This window comes from Trachypithecus francoisi, unplaced genomic scaffold, assembly GCF_009764315.1.
Source record: "Trachypithecus francoisi isolate TF-2019V2 unplaced genomic scaffold, Tfra_2.0 Lachesis_group4, whole genome shotgun sequence".
NCBI lineage: Eukaryota > Metazoa > Chordata > Mammalia > Primates > Cercopithecidae > Trachypithecus > Trachypithecus francoisi.
The window spans coordinates 130,862,019-130,876,747 of NW_022681469.1; the positions used below are offsets into that span (position 1 = coordinate 130,862,019).

Genomic DNA, 14,729 nt, shown 5'->3' on the forward strand with positions numbered 1-14,729 from the left:
GCCCCAGAAGGCCTGTGACTTGCCCATCCTCATGGTACTCGGCACGTTCGCTATCAGGGTCCATGTGCTGCGTTCCTCAGCAGAGCTGTCTTTTCTCTCTCATTTGAGGACACAGACTGCATCTTATGTCATCTTTACTCAAAAGCACAGAATAGGAATCTCAGAGATATTTCTGGAATGATTGCCTTCCTTACGGACCATGGCTGAGAGGACTTGTGACTGGCCAAGCTTGACTTTTCTCAAAAGACCCATGCCAGTAGAATCCCGGTTGTGAGGCTTGCTGTCTGGTAATTCCTCACAAAGACAATAAACTCCCACCAGGAATTTTAGTGACTAGGAGAGGCTATGGGATGCCCCAGCCCTCAGCAACCAGTGACAGACTGGGTAGTGAGTCACGAACCCGGCTGAGCAGGAGGGATGCCGGGAGGTATTGGTCACACCCTCCTCCCTGGCAGGAGTGAGACAGCCACCTGCTCTTGTTCTGGGCCCCTGTGACCTGCTGAGTGGGTGCTGTGGCATCTAACCCTGCCTTCACTGGTTGCTCAGGCTGAGTTCCTGCCCGTCCTTCTGAGGGGAAAGGAGGCAGCAGAGACTGTGTCTCTGACCAGGGGGTCTCCTACCATGCTTCTGTTTCCTGAACTCTTTCTTAATTTTTAAGAAGCGGCCCAAGTCAAGTCTAGACATTATGATCACCACATTTCTAGGCCCAAATAAATGGAACTTGTCCCCTTCCCCCTACTTCTTTTTCTTCGCACAGCACCCTTAGCACAACCCTTAACGTGGTGCCCAGGAATCAGACTTGAGTGTCCAACTGCTGACTAAGATGAGATCTATGGTGGCCTAGGCAGAGCAACCAAACCCTGAGGCTGGCCCAGCACGAACCCTGCTTCACTGCTGGCTCAAGATCCAAAGACGAGGTTTGGGGTGAGAGCAGAAGAGAGACAGCGCAAGAGCAATAAATAAAATTACTGTGGTTAATGAAAGCATCTATCTCACAGGGTCGTTTTAAGAATCACACCTTCTCGGCCGGGCACAGTGGCTCATGCCTGTAATCCCAGCACTTTGGGAGTCCGAGGCAGGTGGATCACCTGAGATCAGGAGATCGAGACCAGCCTGGCCAACATGGTGAAATCCCATCTCTACTAAAAGTACAAAAAATTAGCCCGGTGTGTTGGCGGGCGCCTGTAATCCCAGCTACTCGGGAGGCTGAGGCAGGAGAATTGCCTGAAGCTGGGAGGCGGAGGTTGCAGTGAGCTATGATTGCGCCACTGCACTCCAGCCTGGGTGACATAGTGAGACCTCATCTCAAAAAAAAAAAAAGAAAAAAAAAAGAAAAAAAAAAGAATCACACCTTCCTAATGTGGCCCCCTCTTGCAGTCTATCATCTTGTGTGAGTTATGAGTCCTGTCAAAGGAGGCCTGGGGATGCTGGACAAATCCCATCTACTTCCCCAGCCTTTCTAGGAAGGACCTTGATGCTTTGTTGAGAAATTTATAATTTATTTCCCATGGCAACCAGGCAGCAGAGATAATTTAGGATGTGAATAATTACTTATCAGCATCAAACAAATTTTAGATGGTTTCAGCTTTCTCCTTGATTGGATTTTTTTTTTCAAAACTACTGATGTTTCTATAGAACAAATTTGTTCTATCTTTTTCTTCTTCCCATTTTGTGCTGTGACATGCTAGGGTGTGATTAGCTGCCAGAAAGAGTCCACTTGAGAAGGACAAGGCAAAGTCTAGAGCAGTCTCTTAACCTTGTATGACTGTCTTGATTTTGGGGTGCTGTCTCGTGCATTGTAGATGTTTAGCAAACCCCCTGGCCTCTATTTGCTAGATGCTAGTTGCACCCCTCTTCTTCTGAGACTGAGTTTCACTCTTGTTGCCCAGGCTAGAGTACAATGGTGTGATCTCAGCTCACTACAACCTCCCCCTCCTGGGTTCAAGCGATTCTCTTGCCTCAGTCTCCCAAGTAGCTTAGATTACAGGCGCCTGCCACCATGCCTGGCTAATTTTTTTGTACTTTTAGTAGAGACAGGGCTTCACCATGTTGGCCAGGCTGGCCTTGAATTCCTGACCTCAGGTGATCCGTCCACCTCAGTCTCCCAAAGTGTTGGGATTACAGGCATGAGCCACTTTACCCAGACTAGTTGCACCCCTCTTCTATCTCCAGATGTGATAAAAGCAGGGTGGGGGTGAGTGGGTTGCCCCCAGCTGAGAACCACTGGCCTAGAGAATCCACAGAAGTGGACAAATCCCCCAATCATCCTTTTTTCTTCCCTCAGTCCTTTCCAAATTGCATGGAGTCATTCTTACATACCATTCTTACATTCTTTTTTTTTTAGACAGAGTTTTTGTTTGTTTGTTTGTTGGTTGGTTTGTTTTTTACTCTTGTCACCAAGGCTGGAGTGCAATGGTGCGATCTCGGCTCACTGCAACCTCCACCTCCTGGGTTCAAGCGATTCTCCTGCTTCAGTCTCCTGAGTAACTGGGATCACAGGCGTGTGCCACCACGCCCTGCTAATTTTTGTATTTTTAGAAGAGACGAGGTTTCACTATGCTGGCCAGGCTTGACTTGAACTCTTGACCTCAGTTGATCCACCCGCCTCGGCCTCCCAAATTGCTAAGATTACAGGCATGGCACCGTGCCTGGCCTCATTCTTATATTCTTACACACATTTTTCCTTCCTCCAGTCCTTTCCAAATTACATGGAGTCATTCTTACATTTGGTCTCATATTTATGAAACCGAACATGTCTCATAAATCAAGTGAATTGCATGGCATATCGGAAAGAATTTATGGAGGTGGCGTAACCAGAGTTTGCGAAAAGAAAACGGGATTTGAAATCAGAAAAATGGAAGTCAAGTAGCTATTACTGTGATGGAGTAAATTGGGAACAAACTTCCCTGCCCCCAGCTTCTCTTTCCAAAGCATTTCTTAGTGTCGGAGAGACATTTGGAAATCTGAAAGAATCAGTTGAGGGCAGATGTACAATTTTCATATCCCGTGGTTCAAAGAGACATTCTTAGCCCAGGTTGGTGTCCTTTACGCATGCAAGGTTGGTGTCCTTTATACATGCAAAGCAGCCCAGAATGGAGTGAAGTTCCATGTGTGATCATGTTATTTCTAAGGGGGCGTGGTCAAAGTTGCATGAACAGGAAGAATATGCTCTCTACTTAGGTGAGGCTGGACAGTGTTTTGCTTGGATAATAATATTTGTGATACATGAGTAATTCAAGAGGAAAATGGTTTCATCCTTATTGGTGGAGAATCTGGAATGTGGGTGTCCACTATTGTTCCTCCAATTAAGAGACCAGAGCTCTTTGAGAGCTAGCTAAAGGACCCTTACTCTTTTCCCAGGTGGGGAGAGGCAGAATTTCCTGAGGGAGAAGTAGGGGGGTTGTCTTAGACAGGGACTGCAGGAAGAGGACAAGGGAAGACTGGAAAGATATACACAAAGTTGTATATGCAAGAAAAGGCTCTTGATGGCCTGAAATTGGAAATCTTGCTCCCCACCCACCCCCTCTAAGGAGGGCGTGAAGGAATGAGTTTCAGGTCTTCTTTGAATTTCTCACCTGACTCCTAAGAAGGTGCTTGGACTGCCAGCACCTTTTAGTAGGTTGGGCTCAGGAGGTGAGTGGGGTAACACCAGGGAAAGGATAGCCCCTTCTTCATGATAGATTGGTGCAGGTGCTGTCAATATGGGGCTGAGAGGAGGGTTCCCAGGCCTCTTCTTATAGATGCTCATCAGGGAAGACTAGGCCAGCTCCCTGTTCCTCTTCCTTGCTCAGTTTTCTTCCTATGGCACTTACCACCTTCTGACATACTTTTGAGTCATTGTCCCACTGTAATATAAGCTTTCTGTGGGCAGGAACTTAGGACTATTGTGTTTTCTGCTGGTTACCCTGTGCCTAGAACAGTGCCTGGCACATAGTTGGCACTTAATAAATACATTCTCCTCTGAAATACAGAAAGCAGAGCCCTGCTACAACATATTCAGTGAACTCTGTGATATTTGGCAAGCTACCTAACCTCTCTGAGTGTTGGTTTTTTCCTCTATGAAATGAAATTATTGTGGTTGATGAAAACATCTATCTCACAGGGTTAAGGATCACACTTTCTTAATGTGAATTACTAGCACTTTTATGTTATTTGTACAGTACCAAGAATATTTGTGTTGCCATTAGAAAGTTCCGGGAACATTTGAAAGCCTTTCAGAGCTAAGGACCCCAAGACGGTGTAGAAGCAGGAAACGAGCAGGCTGGAGGACCGTGCTCTAGACAATTCTAACAGGCCACCAGGAGGCACTGACCACTGAGGTTCAGAGAAATCCGTCTTTGACTCATGGGTCTGTCTCCTGTTTGGGCTTCCTCAGCTCATTTTACATTTCACCTTCTGTTAGAGGAATTTCCTGGTTTGAGCGCTTACCTTTTGATGTGTCCTAATTCTTCGTGAATTACTTCTGCCCTTTCTGCCTTTGGATCTGATTCTGCTCACCTCTGGATAATGACCTTTAGATACTGCACCTGGGGGTTCTTGCCTTCATCAGCTCTGACCCATGTTCCATGATGGCATTTTAAGCACATTTCTATATGGTTTGAACCATATATACATTGAACTATATATACATTGATGTTATTAAAGAGTAAAAGAATCTGCAAACTGATACCGAGAGGATGATATCTGTTGTGCAAATTATCCCAGAGAAAGGTTCCATCTGGTAAGCCATACAAAATAACATGGCTGCCATCGGGCAGGCGGGAATTTAGATGCTTCAGAGTCTGCATGACATTGGAGTACAGTTTCTCAGGAGTGGTCATGGCTGGGACTGGGTCACTCTTCCTGTTGGTGGAATAAATAGAAAATATCTTGGTTGATTGTAAGGATAGATGCATGCAAGTTGCATGCAAATACAAGATGCATCACACACACACACACACACACACACACACACACACACAGAGAGAGAGAGAGAGAAAGAGAGAATGTGGTGGTCCTTGGAGCTATTTGCAAAATATTCCTGGATTTCTACCTTTCTGGCACATAGTCAGACTGTACTTACTGATTTCCTTGTGGTTGAGTGGACTATGTGACTAGTTCTAACCAATGAGTGGTAAGCTAAAGTGACATGTGTCATATTTGGTGATGAGACACCTTCTAGAATGCTCTTTTTCTTTGCATGGATATAGGCAATGTTCTAAATAGCTGCTTCACCAATCTGAATCTCGGAACAGAGTCCCATGGTGATCTCTGATGGACAAGTAGTATGAGAGAGATGTAAACATTTGTTGCTTTATGCTACTAAGATTTTAGGGGCCGTTTGTTCCTTTGTTCCTGTAGCATAAACTCACTGGCCTGACTTACACAATTTTTGAAATGAAAGGGGTCTGGTATTGCTTATGATTTATTTGACACTTTGAGGTCTGTAATTTGGTCTTTAAAACTTTTCAAATATATCACAGTTAGGAAACAGAATCTTACTGACCAAGTTATATGTCCGCACTATAGCTTGCTTTTTATTCTTCAGTTCCTGCACTGGATTTGGACTTGCATGCATTTCCTGATGGATTTCTATGCCAGGCTATACCCTGCAACAACATTTCCAACCAACAATTCCAGCCTGCATTGTTGTCTTTATATAGTAGTGCTTGTGTTCTATAGAGGGTATTTGATTTTTTAAATTATATTTTCTTATTTCATAAAAGTTAGTAAAATAAAAAAAGAAAGTGCTGAAAATAGTTATGAGAGACACAGTCCTAAAATCAAAGCATGTCAGACAAAGGTGAAGCTCCTAAGTGAGCTGAAAGTGATGAATCTTTGCCCTCAGTCAGACATTTATTGAATTTAAGCTGACTTACTTATTTTCATTTGGTATGGAAAAGAAGTAAGGAATGTACAAAATACTGCAAAGACGTCATTTGAAGTTATGTTAAAATTGCACCCATTGGTTGATTTAAAGTTATGTTTAATTGGGTGCTATGCTCACCGCCTGGGTGATAAGGTCATTTGTACTCCAAACCTCAGCATCATATACTATATCCGTGCAACGAATGGGCACATGTACCCCCGAATCTAAAATAAAAGTTGAAATTATTTAAGAAAGCTATGTTTAACAGGCAAAGGGTGCTAAAATATTTTTGGCATTAGTATGTTTATTATTGTTCATTTCTTTGTACAACTGACTTTTGGACACACCTTCAGGAACACATCAAACTTGGATTAGGATCCTAAGCTGCATTAACTCGGGAGTAGAACACAGAATTTTCTAGGGTTTTCATCCACTCTTTAGGCTCTAACTGCCTGTCTTTACCCTAAATGGAACAATGCTACAGTGTTACTTTCTCTTTTGCATACTTAAAATTCCAGTTTCCCTAGTGATCCTATAGTGGGTTAAATAGTGTACCTGAGAATGTGACATTACTTGAAAATAGGGTTTTTATGGTTGTCATTAGTTAAGATGAGGTCATGTTGGATTAGTGTGGGCCTTAAATTCAATGACTGAATCCTTATAAGAAGAGGAGAGGGCCGGGCGCGGTGGCTCACGCCTGTAATCCCAGCACTTTGGGAGGCCGAGGTGGGCGGATCACGAGGTCAGGAGATCGAGACCACGGTGAAACCCCGTCTCTACTAAAAATACAAAAAAAGTTAGCCGGGCGCCGTGGCGGGCGCCTGTAGTCCCAGCTACTCGGGAGGCTGAGGCAGGAGAATGGCGGGAACCCGGGAGGCGGAGCTTGCAGTGAGCCGAGATAGCGCCACTGTACTCCAGCCTGGTGGACAGAGCGAGACTCCGTCTCAAAAAAAAAAAAGAAGAGGAGAGGACACAGACACACACCAGGAGGAAGGCCTTGTGAAGACAGAATCAGACACTGGGGTTACAGCTGTCATGCTGTCATGAGTCAAAGAGTGCTGAGGATCGCTGGGAGCCACCAGAAGCGGAAAGACAAAAGGAAGGAGTTCTCCCTGGAGCTTTCAGAGGGAGTATTGCCCCGCGGACACCTTGATCTTGGACTTTCAGCCTCCAGAACTGTGATGGAACACATGTCTGCATTTTGAGTCATCCAGTTTTGGTACTTTGTTACGGCAGCTCTAGGGAACTTAAGACAGATTGTGAACCAGATAAAATAAGTCCATCACTCAGAGGCTGGACCCGGGGCATAAGTGATATGGGAAGAGGGGACAGAAAGGGGCCCCCAGAGATCCATAACCTCACTTTTAAGGGAGCTCATGAATGAATATCGGCACTGCCTTTTTGGAGGTCAATTTTTCAAAATGTATCCAAATTTGAAGTTGGCTCAACTTTTGACCTTGGAATTTCACTTTCAAGAAGTTATCCTATAGTAACATTTCCACAAATGTGCAAAAATGTGCACACAAATACTGCAAGACTGCTTGGTGTAGTGTGTAACTGGAAAAAGACAGAAGCCTGAATACATAAATTATGGTATACCCGTGCAATAGAACTCTATATAGCTGTTAAGAAGAATAAAATAACTAGGTATCATTGGTTGCACAACATTGTGAACTGGGAATGCCCCTGAATTTTTGCTTTAGAATGGTTAGTCTTACATTATGTGAATTTCACCTGAATAAAAAAAAAGAAGTAATTTGTATGTATTAATATAGAAAGATGGCTAAAAAGTATTGCTGACTACAACAATACTTTTGGTGCTGTGGGGGTAGCCAGTAGGGTGGCAGTTGCGGTTGGCTGTATGTGCTTCAAAACTATGTAATGGATCGCTAGAGTCTCCTAAGGGGGGAGAAAAAAAGATGTCTAATTTTACAAACTCTCAGGGTGTAGAACTGCATGCTAAATTCATGTTTTCCATTGTCAGGAAAAAATTACACGATTTTAAAAATAAAAATCTTCCTAACCTGATAAAAAGCAGCTACAGCAATTTGTGACTAGGTTGCCTACCTACTAGCACAGAAGCATGGGGAGGGGCTTTGGCTTGATTCCTATATGCACAGAAGCAGCACTGAAGAACCTGCCCCAAGTATTCAGGTTCTGTATTCACTGTGTGTTTGAAGTGTGACAGCAAGGGTGAAATGAAAGGCAAGTTGAGTATCTATTTCCTTTCTTCTGTCATTGGTAAAGCTGGCACACACTGCCTATTCACTTTTGCCTTGGCACACTTTTTTTTTTTTTTTTTTCCTGCTGATACAGCCATGCTTTGGCACAAAGCAATTATGCTGAGCTAATGTTCTCCAACCACATAAGGGCAAGATGAGTTAAGATGGACAAAGTCTTCCCAAATCCCCATTAAATAATTATTTTTTTGGTTAGAGGCACAACCCTGATGCTAAACGAAGAATCTGAGCTAATTTGTACTTATGAAAGGGCACCCACAAATTAAGCAAGCATAATCAACATGGCTAGTTGCTAAGTGAAATAAAAATGGAAGCCTTGGTGTTGCTAATGAAACATTCTCCAGTTACCTTTGTTCCACCTTGTACAACTATATAATTTACTTTTAATTTGCATAGCAAAAATCAACCCACTTTTAGCTCAGGTAAGGGCAAGGGAGTCTATGTGACTCATGGGGCAATCACCCCTTCCAGATGCCATAGAAGGTGCCTTTTGACTTCTGTCCCTGAAAAGTTTTCCTTTCTTTTTTCTTTCTTTTCTTTTCTTTTCTTTTTTTTTTTTTTTTTGAGATGGAGTCTCACTCTGTTGCCCAGGCTGGAGTGCAGTGGCGCCATCTCAGCTCACTGCAACCTCTGCCTCCCAGGTTCAAGTGATTCTCCTGCCCCAGCCTCTCGAGTAGCTGGAACTACAGGTGCGCACCACTACACCCAGCTAATTTTTCTATTTTTAGTAGATACAGAGTTTCACCATGTTGACCAGGATGGTTTCAATCTTTTGGCCTTGTGATCTGCCTGCCTCAGCCTCCCAAAGTGCTGGGATTACAGGCACGAGCCACCGCGCCCGGCCCTCTGAAAAGTTTTCAATGCCATTTTTATCTGTGTACTCTTTTTCCTCTGGTGATGTTTGGGGGAGACTTTGTGCTAGTATTCTGGAGACCAAAGAACCCTAGTGGTTGAGAACTATCTCCTAGGTCTCGTCTCTCTGGTGTCTGCCAAAGGACGAATAGGCTGGGCTGAAGGTGTTTAACCCTTTTCAACCCAGGTGTCCCAGGCACCTGCCACCCCGGATTTGTCTGCCCACCCCAGGGTCCCAGCGCCCCTTCTCACACACCAGCGAGCTCACCCCAGACACTCAGATGGATAGGTGAGAGATCGAGAGTGCTCAGCTAACAAAGAAGATGTGAAAACCAGCCTGGGGCACTGTGGCCACACTGGGGAAAATAATGAGAGAGAAATTTGTGCTCACTGACATGCTCTCACACATGTCAGGAACACATGGCCAGGCTTGGAACAGATGAACAGCCTCACTCCTGAGGGTGACTCTGAAGCCTGTCCTGCCCTAATGAATTGTGTCTGATCAGGCAAAATAAGCCTGATCATTTCATTACCCTGGCAGGTAAGCCAGCCAGATTTTACCTGGCCGGTGCCAGAGAGAGGTGTCCCTTCTCAAGGAAGAAACTGATCAGCATGCGCAGAAAACCAGCTTCCTGGAGCCACAGCTAAAGCACAGATCACTGTAGTGGTCAAGTGCTCACACCTCACTCACAGCTAGCATTTGTGTTTTTGAAACACCCAGGTAAGAGAGTTAGCCCTTTTCTTCATGCCAGCCAGTTGCAATCACATTGTTGGGCTCTCGTCCAATCCCCTTGAAGAGATATCTTTTTTTTTTTTTTTTAATAGAGACAGGGTCTTGCTCTATCACCCAGGCTGGAGGGCAGTGGTATGATCATAGCTCACTGCAGGATTGAACTCCTGGGCTCAAGCTTCTCCCACTTTAGCCTCCTGAGTAGCTGGGTAGAAGGGGCATCGTGATACAGACTGGGAATCGGATGAGGCCTCCCATATTACCCCATGCATAGAGATACATTAAACATCCCTTAAAAGTGGGCGTGGCCTGGAACATGCTGGCTGGTTGGAACCTCCTTATCATTCCCTTTGCTACCCATGTCTCTCACTGAGGAGTCTGGGAGAGAGAATTCCTCTGAGCAGCAGGAGCTCTTTCCATTCCCTTCCCTGCTGGCTTTTCTATCATCTGAATAAATAGCATGGATGGTTTCTCACTAGTGCAGGCTCCTTGGGGCCTGTGACCTGTCAGTGCCTCGGCTGGCTTCCTCTTAATGCAGTGCTGGTCAACTGCCCAGGGCATAACCTGAAGCACTGGCATTGAAGAAAAACAATAGTTGGGGGCAGACAGGCACAGACACCCTGTGTGGGTGGTCCTGGCTCTCTCCATAAGATGAAAATGTATAATTTATACTTTCTGTGTATACTCCTAAGAATATGATGCTTGTATGAATGCCATCTGTCCTGTGATTGTCCACTGTAACAAATGAAACTATATCCATTTATGGGGCTAGTGCTAGATGCTTATATAACTCTATGGAATTTCCAGCAATTACCATGTTCATTTCAGGGATGCTGCACTGGGATGTTGGCGAAGGGTTGTCACTGGCCTTTATGATTGAACGTTCTGAGGCCATTCCCGTTTCCCACCACTGCCTCTGTCACCCCAAGGTTCTGCTGCTATAGCTCCCCAACATTTGCCTTGTTTTCAGGAATGTTTCTCCTTTCACATTATTCACATTACATAGCCCTCAAGGGCAGTGATCGGAAAAGCGCAAAGGAAGCTGAGTTAGCCTAAATCAAATTGAGCAGGGTTACAATGAGAAAGCCAGATTCTCTATGTGATCTTTCTTTTTGACTTCCTGAGGCTAAAAGCTATCTTCCAATCATGACACTCATTCATTTAACCAGTATTTGTTGAGTAACTAGATGAGTTTAGAGAATTGAGAAAAAAGCACATAAATGTGTTGCTTCAGTAAGAGCTAGCATTGTCATAGAAAAAGAAAAGAAAAAAGTCAAGCAAATATCCTAAAACTTGTTCCAGGACAGACTTATTATGTAACTCCTTGCTGCTTGAGCTTTTTATAAAATCCCTTTGCTCATTTGGGGAAATCTACTCCACCTTGACGTTCTGGCAGATGGGGAGGTATAGTTGCCATCTGTCTTTATTTTTTTAACCCCTGCACAGGACATCACAAAGTGGGCACCACAGGGACATCCCATACTGCCAACTCTGTTCTTTCACCCAAATGCTTGCTGCTTCTCTACCCAGATCCCCAGCAGGGGAGAGGCCAGCACAGGTCTCTGGCTGATGTCTGCCTGCCCTTTAGCTCTTTGGGAAAGGAAAAGTAGGACTGGGCTGGAGGGGTCTGGGTAAGAAGGTTTTGCTGGAAAAATACAGTTTCAGGGATTTTGGCTTTTGGAGCCAGAGTCTCTTTCTGCACATGTTCTTTATTCAGTATAGTCAGTTTGCTCTCTGTTCCTCTCTGGAAGGACATGCTCTGGGGGCTGGGGGAGCAATGACTGATTTGACCATAGCTTTGTTCTGTTTCATGATGGCAGCTAGAGCCTGAAGCATGGTGTTTCTCCTTCCATTAGCTCCTTGATGTCAGGGGCTGTGGCTTCTTTGCCATCATATCCATATCCTAGAGCCTGGCACAGTGCTTGGCACATCATGTTGCTCACCGTATACTTAAAAAAGTGAGTGAGTCAAAGAGGAAATAAGACAGTGTGAACTACAGACAGGGAATGGAATTTGGTTAGATAACCTGGTTTGGCTCCCAGCTTTGACGCTCAATACCAGAACAGGCAAGTTCCTTATCCTTGCCAAATCAGTTTCCTCATCTGTAAAATGGGACAATCATCCTTGCCTCTTAGGGCTGCTGGGAAGGATGGAATGATAGAGAGTGATGTACCTCTCGGTTTATGGCAGTCCTTAAAGGCTGTTTGCTGTTCACTGGAAAGTCCCAGGTGGCTCCTCATAGACCTTGGTGCCAAGCATGTAGCCTTGGCCAACTTGGGGTTCTGGGGCCAGCAGCAAACCAGCCTAAGGGCACCAAGGTGACATCTGGCATATCAGAGTCTCTGGATTATTATGGCATCTCCTCCCCTGAACACACTTCACTGATTATGCCTGCATCTCCTTTGCCATCTGAATTTTATCTGTGCGGGCAAACACACTTTAATACTATTGAGTTTTGTTTTCAGCACAGGCTTGGAAAGCGTGGCAAGTGAAATACAGGAAAGCAAATGGGGGAGTGAGCAGGATGGCCCACTTCTAGCACAGTTGGGGTGGAGTCCAGCTCTGCCATTAATCAACCCTGCTGCCTCGGGCAAATCATGAACTTCTTTTGGTCTTACTTTCTTGTTTCCTAAAATAGTGAGTGGGTGGCTATTGCTACTGGGGAGTTGCTCTAAATCCTGTCTCACCATTTTTTTTTTTGGCCATAATCACAGGACAGATGGCATTCATACATGCATCATATTCTTAGGGGTGTACGCAGATTTTGAGAAACCTCCCCAAATGTTATATAGGAACTAAGGAATTCACCATTTTGAAGTCACTACCAATATCAGCAGTTTAGCAAAATTACCTTCTTGCTATGGGCCATGGGCATAAATAGGATTGGCCATGAGTTCCGCAGTTTCTTTGCAAATGCTGTAGGTCTGTGCGTCTAAGCTGACTCTTCCACATGAGGAAGTAAAGTAGATCAGAATATGAGTGAGATCGATGCTCTTATGGGGTAACTGTGCTTCTGCCTTATTTGATTTAAAAAATCACAATTCCCAATCTTGGGTTCTCAGTCAGTTAGTAGCACATTTCTTGGGATACAACGGATCAGGATGCACCCATTTGTTGTTACATCAGAGTTGATAATTAATGGAGCAGATATTTTCAAAAGAAGCTTTCAGCGTCACAGATTGGTACTGTTGATTTCACATGTGTCTAGAACTTGCTTTTTTTTTTGAGATAGAGTCTTGCTCCGTCACTCAGGCTGCAGTGCAGTGGCATGATCTTGGCTCACGGCAACCTCTATCTGCTGGGTTCAAGTGATTCTGCTGTCTCAGCCTCTCATGTAGCTGGGATTACAGGCACACACCACCATGCCCAGCTAATTTTTGTATTTTTAGTAGAGGCAGGGTTTCACCATGTTGGCCAGGCTGTTCTCAAACTCCTGACCTCAGGCGATCTGCCCTCCTCAGCCTCCCAAAGTGCTGGGATTACAGGTGTGAGCCCCTGCGCCCAGCCATGCTTCTAAGACAGAGAAATTCAGCTGAACAGCAGGCTGCTATAATGGAGTGGAGTTGGTGAGGAGAGGGTGGGGAAGAGCCCAGAGTCAAAGAATCTTGAAAACACTTTTTCTCAATAACTCACCCATTGCAGACATCATTTCCAATCATGGCATATATAATGATGGCGGGATAGTCCAACATCTTGTTTCTAGACAAGCTGAGAAGGCATAGATGGAATCTGAAAGTCAGATACTTGGAAACCTAGCTATGTAGCCAGTGACACAGGCTGGGCCTTTGAAAATCTTGGTATGACCACTCTCTTGGCAACCTTTTTGCTATTTTTCTTTCATTCTAGTACAGCCAACCACCATTCCCACTTCCCATTTATTCTCTATAATCGTTGTCCCACTTGCCTATTAGAGAAAGGCCACATAAATGCATAAAACTGAAAAGAATGGATTGAGGTCCTGGGTAAATAGACACAATACTATCTTCTTGGCATCTTTCACAGCAATTGCATCAATAAGCACAGGTGAGTTATTGGGTTACTTATGTCCAAGTTCTTAGGATATCCTGGCAGCCGTGGACCCATAGTCAACTTTGAAAAGGCAAAGCCTTCTTGAGGCTTTCAGTCAGGACAACTCGAGCCTTGCTTCTGAATTTCAAGCCCCAAAGAAGCACAAAAAATGCTTTCTCATTCATAAAGCAGGAATATGACATCATCCTTTTGTCTGTCAGACCTAAGTTTTACCAACTTTGTATGCATTTTTATCACCCTTCTTTGAGGACATATGCAAATTAATCACTTTCTATGCTCACTGGCCCAAGGAGTGATATCCTAGAGTTTGGATAGTGACTAACAAGCTATTTATGCTCAGTAAAAATGATTTTGGGGTAATAACAGAGTTTTCATTCCTTATTCAAAATGAGCAACCAAATTAAAAACAACTTTTTATCTTCCACTTACCTTTCTATAAATTTTTTCAGGTTTCGGGAAGATGCACCTGAATAATTAAAATTAAGAAAACAATTAAAGTTAGTGAGTTCAATTTCACACTATCAGTATGGGAGTCTGATTGGCTGAACTCATGAAAGCAGCATTACTGTTTGGTCAAAGGTTGTTCTGACCAACACATTGATGGAAATAATTTGCTTCCAATCAGCTTCTGTAGTGTTTAATCCTGGAACTCTCCTTAAGGGCTTTTCTGTTTATTTATTTGCAAAACCAAAATTTCTTTGGATTCATGGGTTTTCAGACATTTCCTAAGCATACATGAGTAAATCTTCTCGTAGATGTGAGAAAAAAGTATGTATCTACTACCAAACAGACAAACTACTGAAAATATTAAAGAATGAGTTGAAGAATTAGAGGAAAATGCAAAGAATATTACAAGAATTACCCACCTCCTTGGAGAGTCCCATTTAATCTCCTCCTATTATTCCTGCACACTCCCGAGGCTCCCGCAGGCTGTCTGGCCAACACAAGGTTCAGATTGTAGAGCTGATATATTTCAACTCTTGTAATGATACACATGACCATCCTGTCCCATTCTGTTACCACCTGTAAC

At 44.1% G+C, this 14,729-nt stretch overlaps 1 protein-coding gene across 8 annotated transcripts in view; it reads right to left on the reverse strand.

Moving 5' to 3' along the window:
• The window catches only part of AOAH (acyloxyacyl hydrolase), a 191,330-nt gene that overhangs the window by 21,587 nt on the left and 155,014 nt on the right, over positions 1-14,729 (reverse strand). For 7 of the 8 annotated variants that reach the window (XR_004433104.1, XM_033193614.1, XM_033193612.1 and 4 more), the window contains exons 14-16: positions 14,129-14,165; positions 13,304-13,378; positions 4,670-4,842 (exon numbers count right to left, since the gene is read on the reverse strand). Coding sequence is in view for 7 of the 8 variants with exons in the window: in XM_033193614.1 (XP_033049505.1) it covers positions 4,670-4,842; positions 13,304-13,378; positions 14,129-14,165 (285 nt within the window). In the remaining variant the exon portion in view is untranslated. Of the gene's footprint in view, positions 1-4,669; positions 4,843-13,303; positions 13,379-14,128; positions 14,166-14,565; positions 14,634-14,729 lie in introns of all 8 variants that reach the window. The other variant, XM_033193613.1, reaches the window with a different exon arrangement.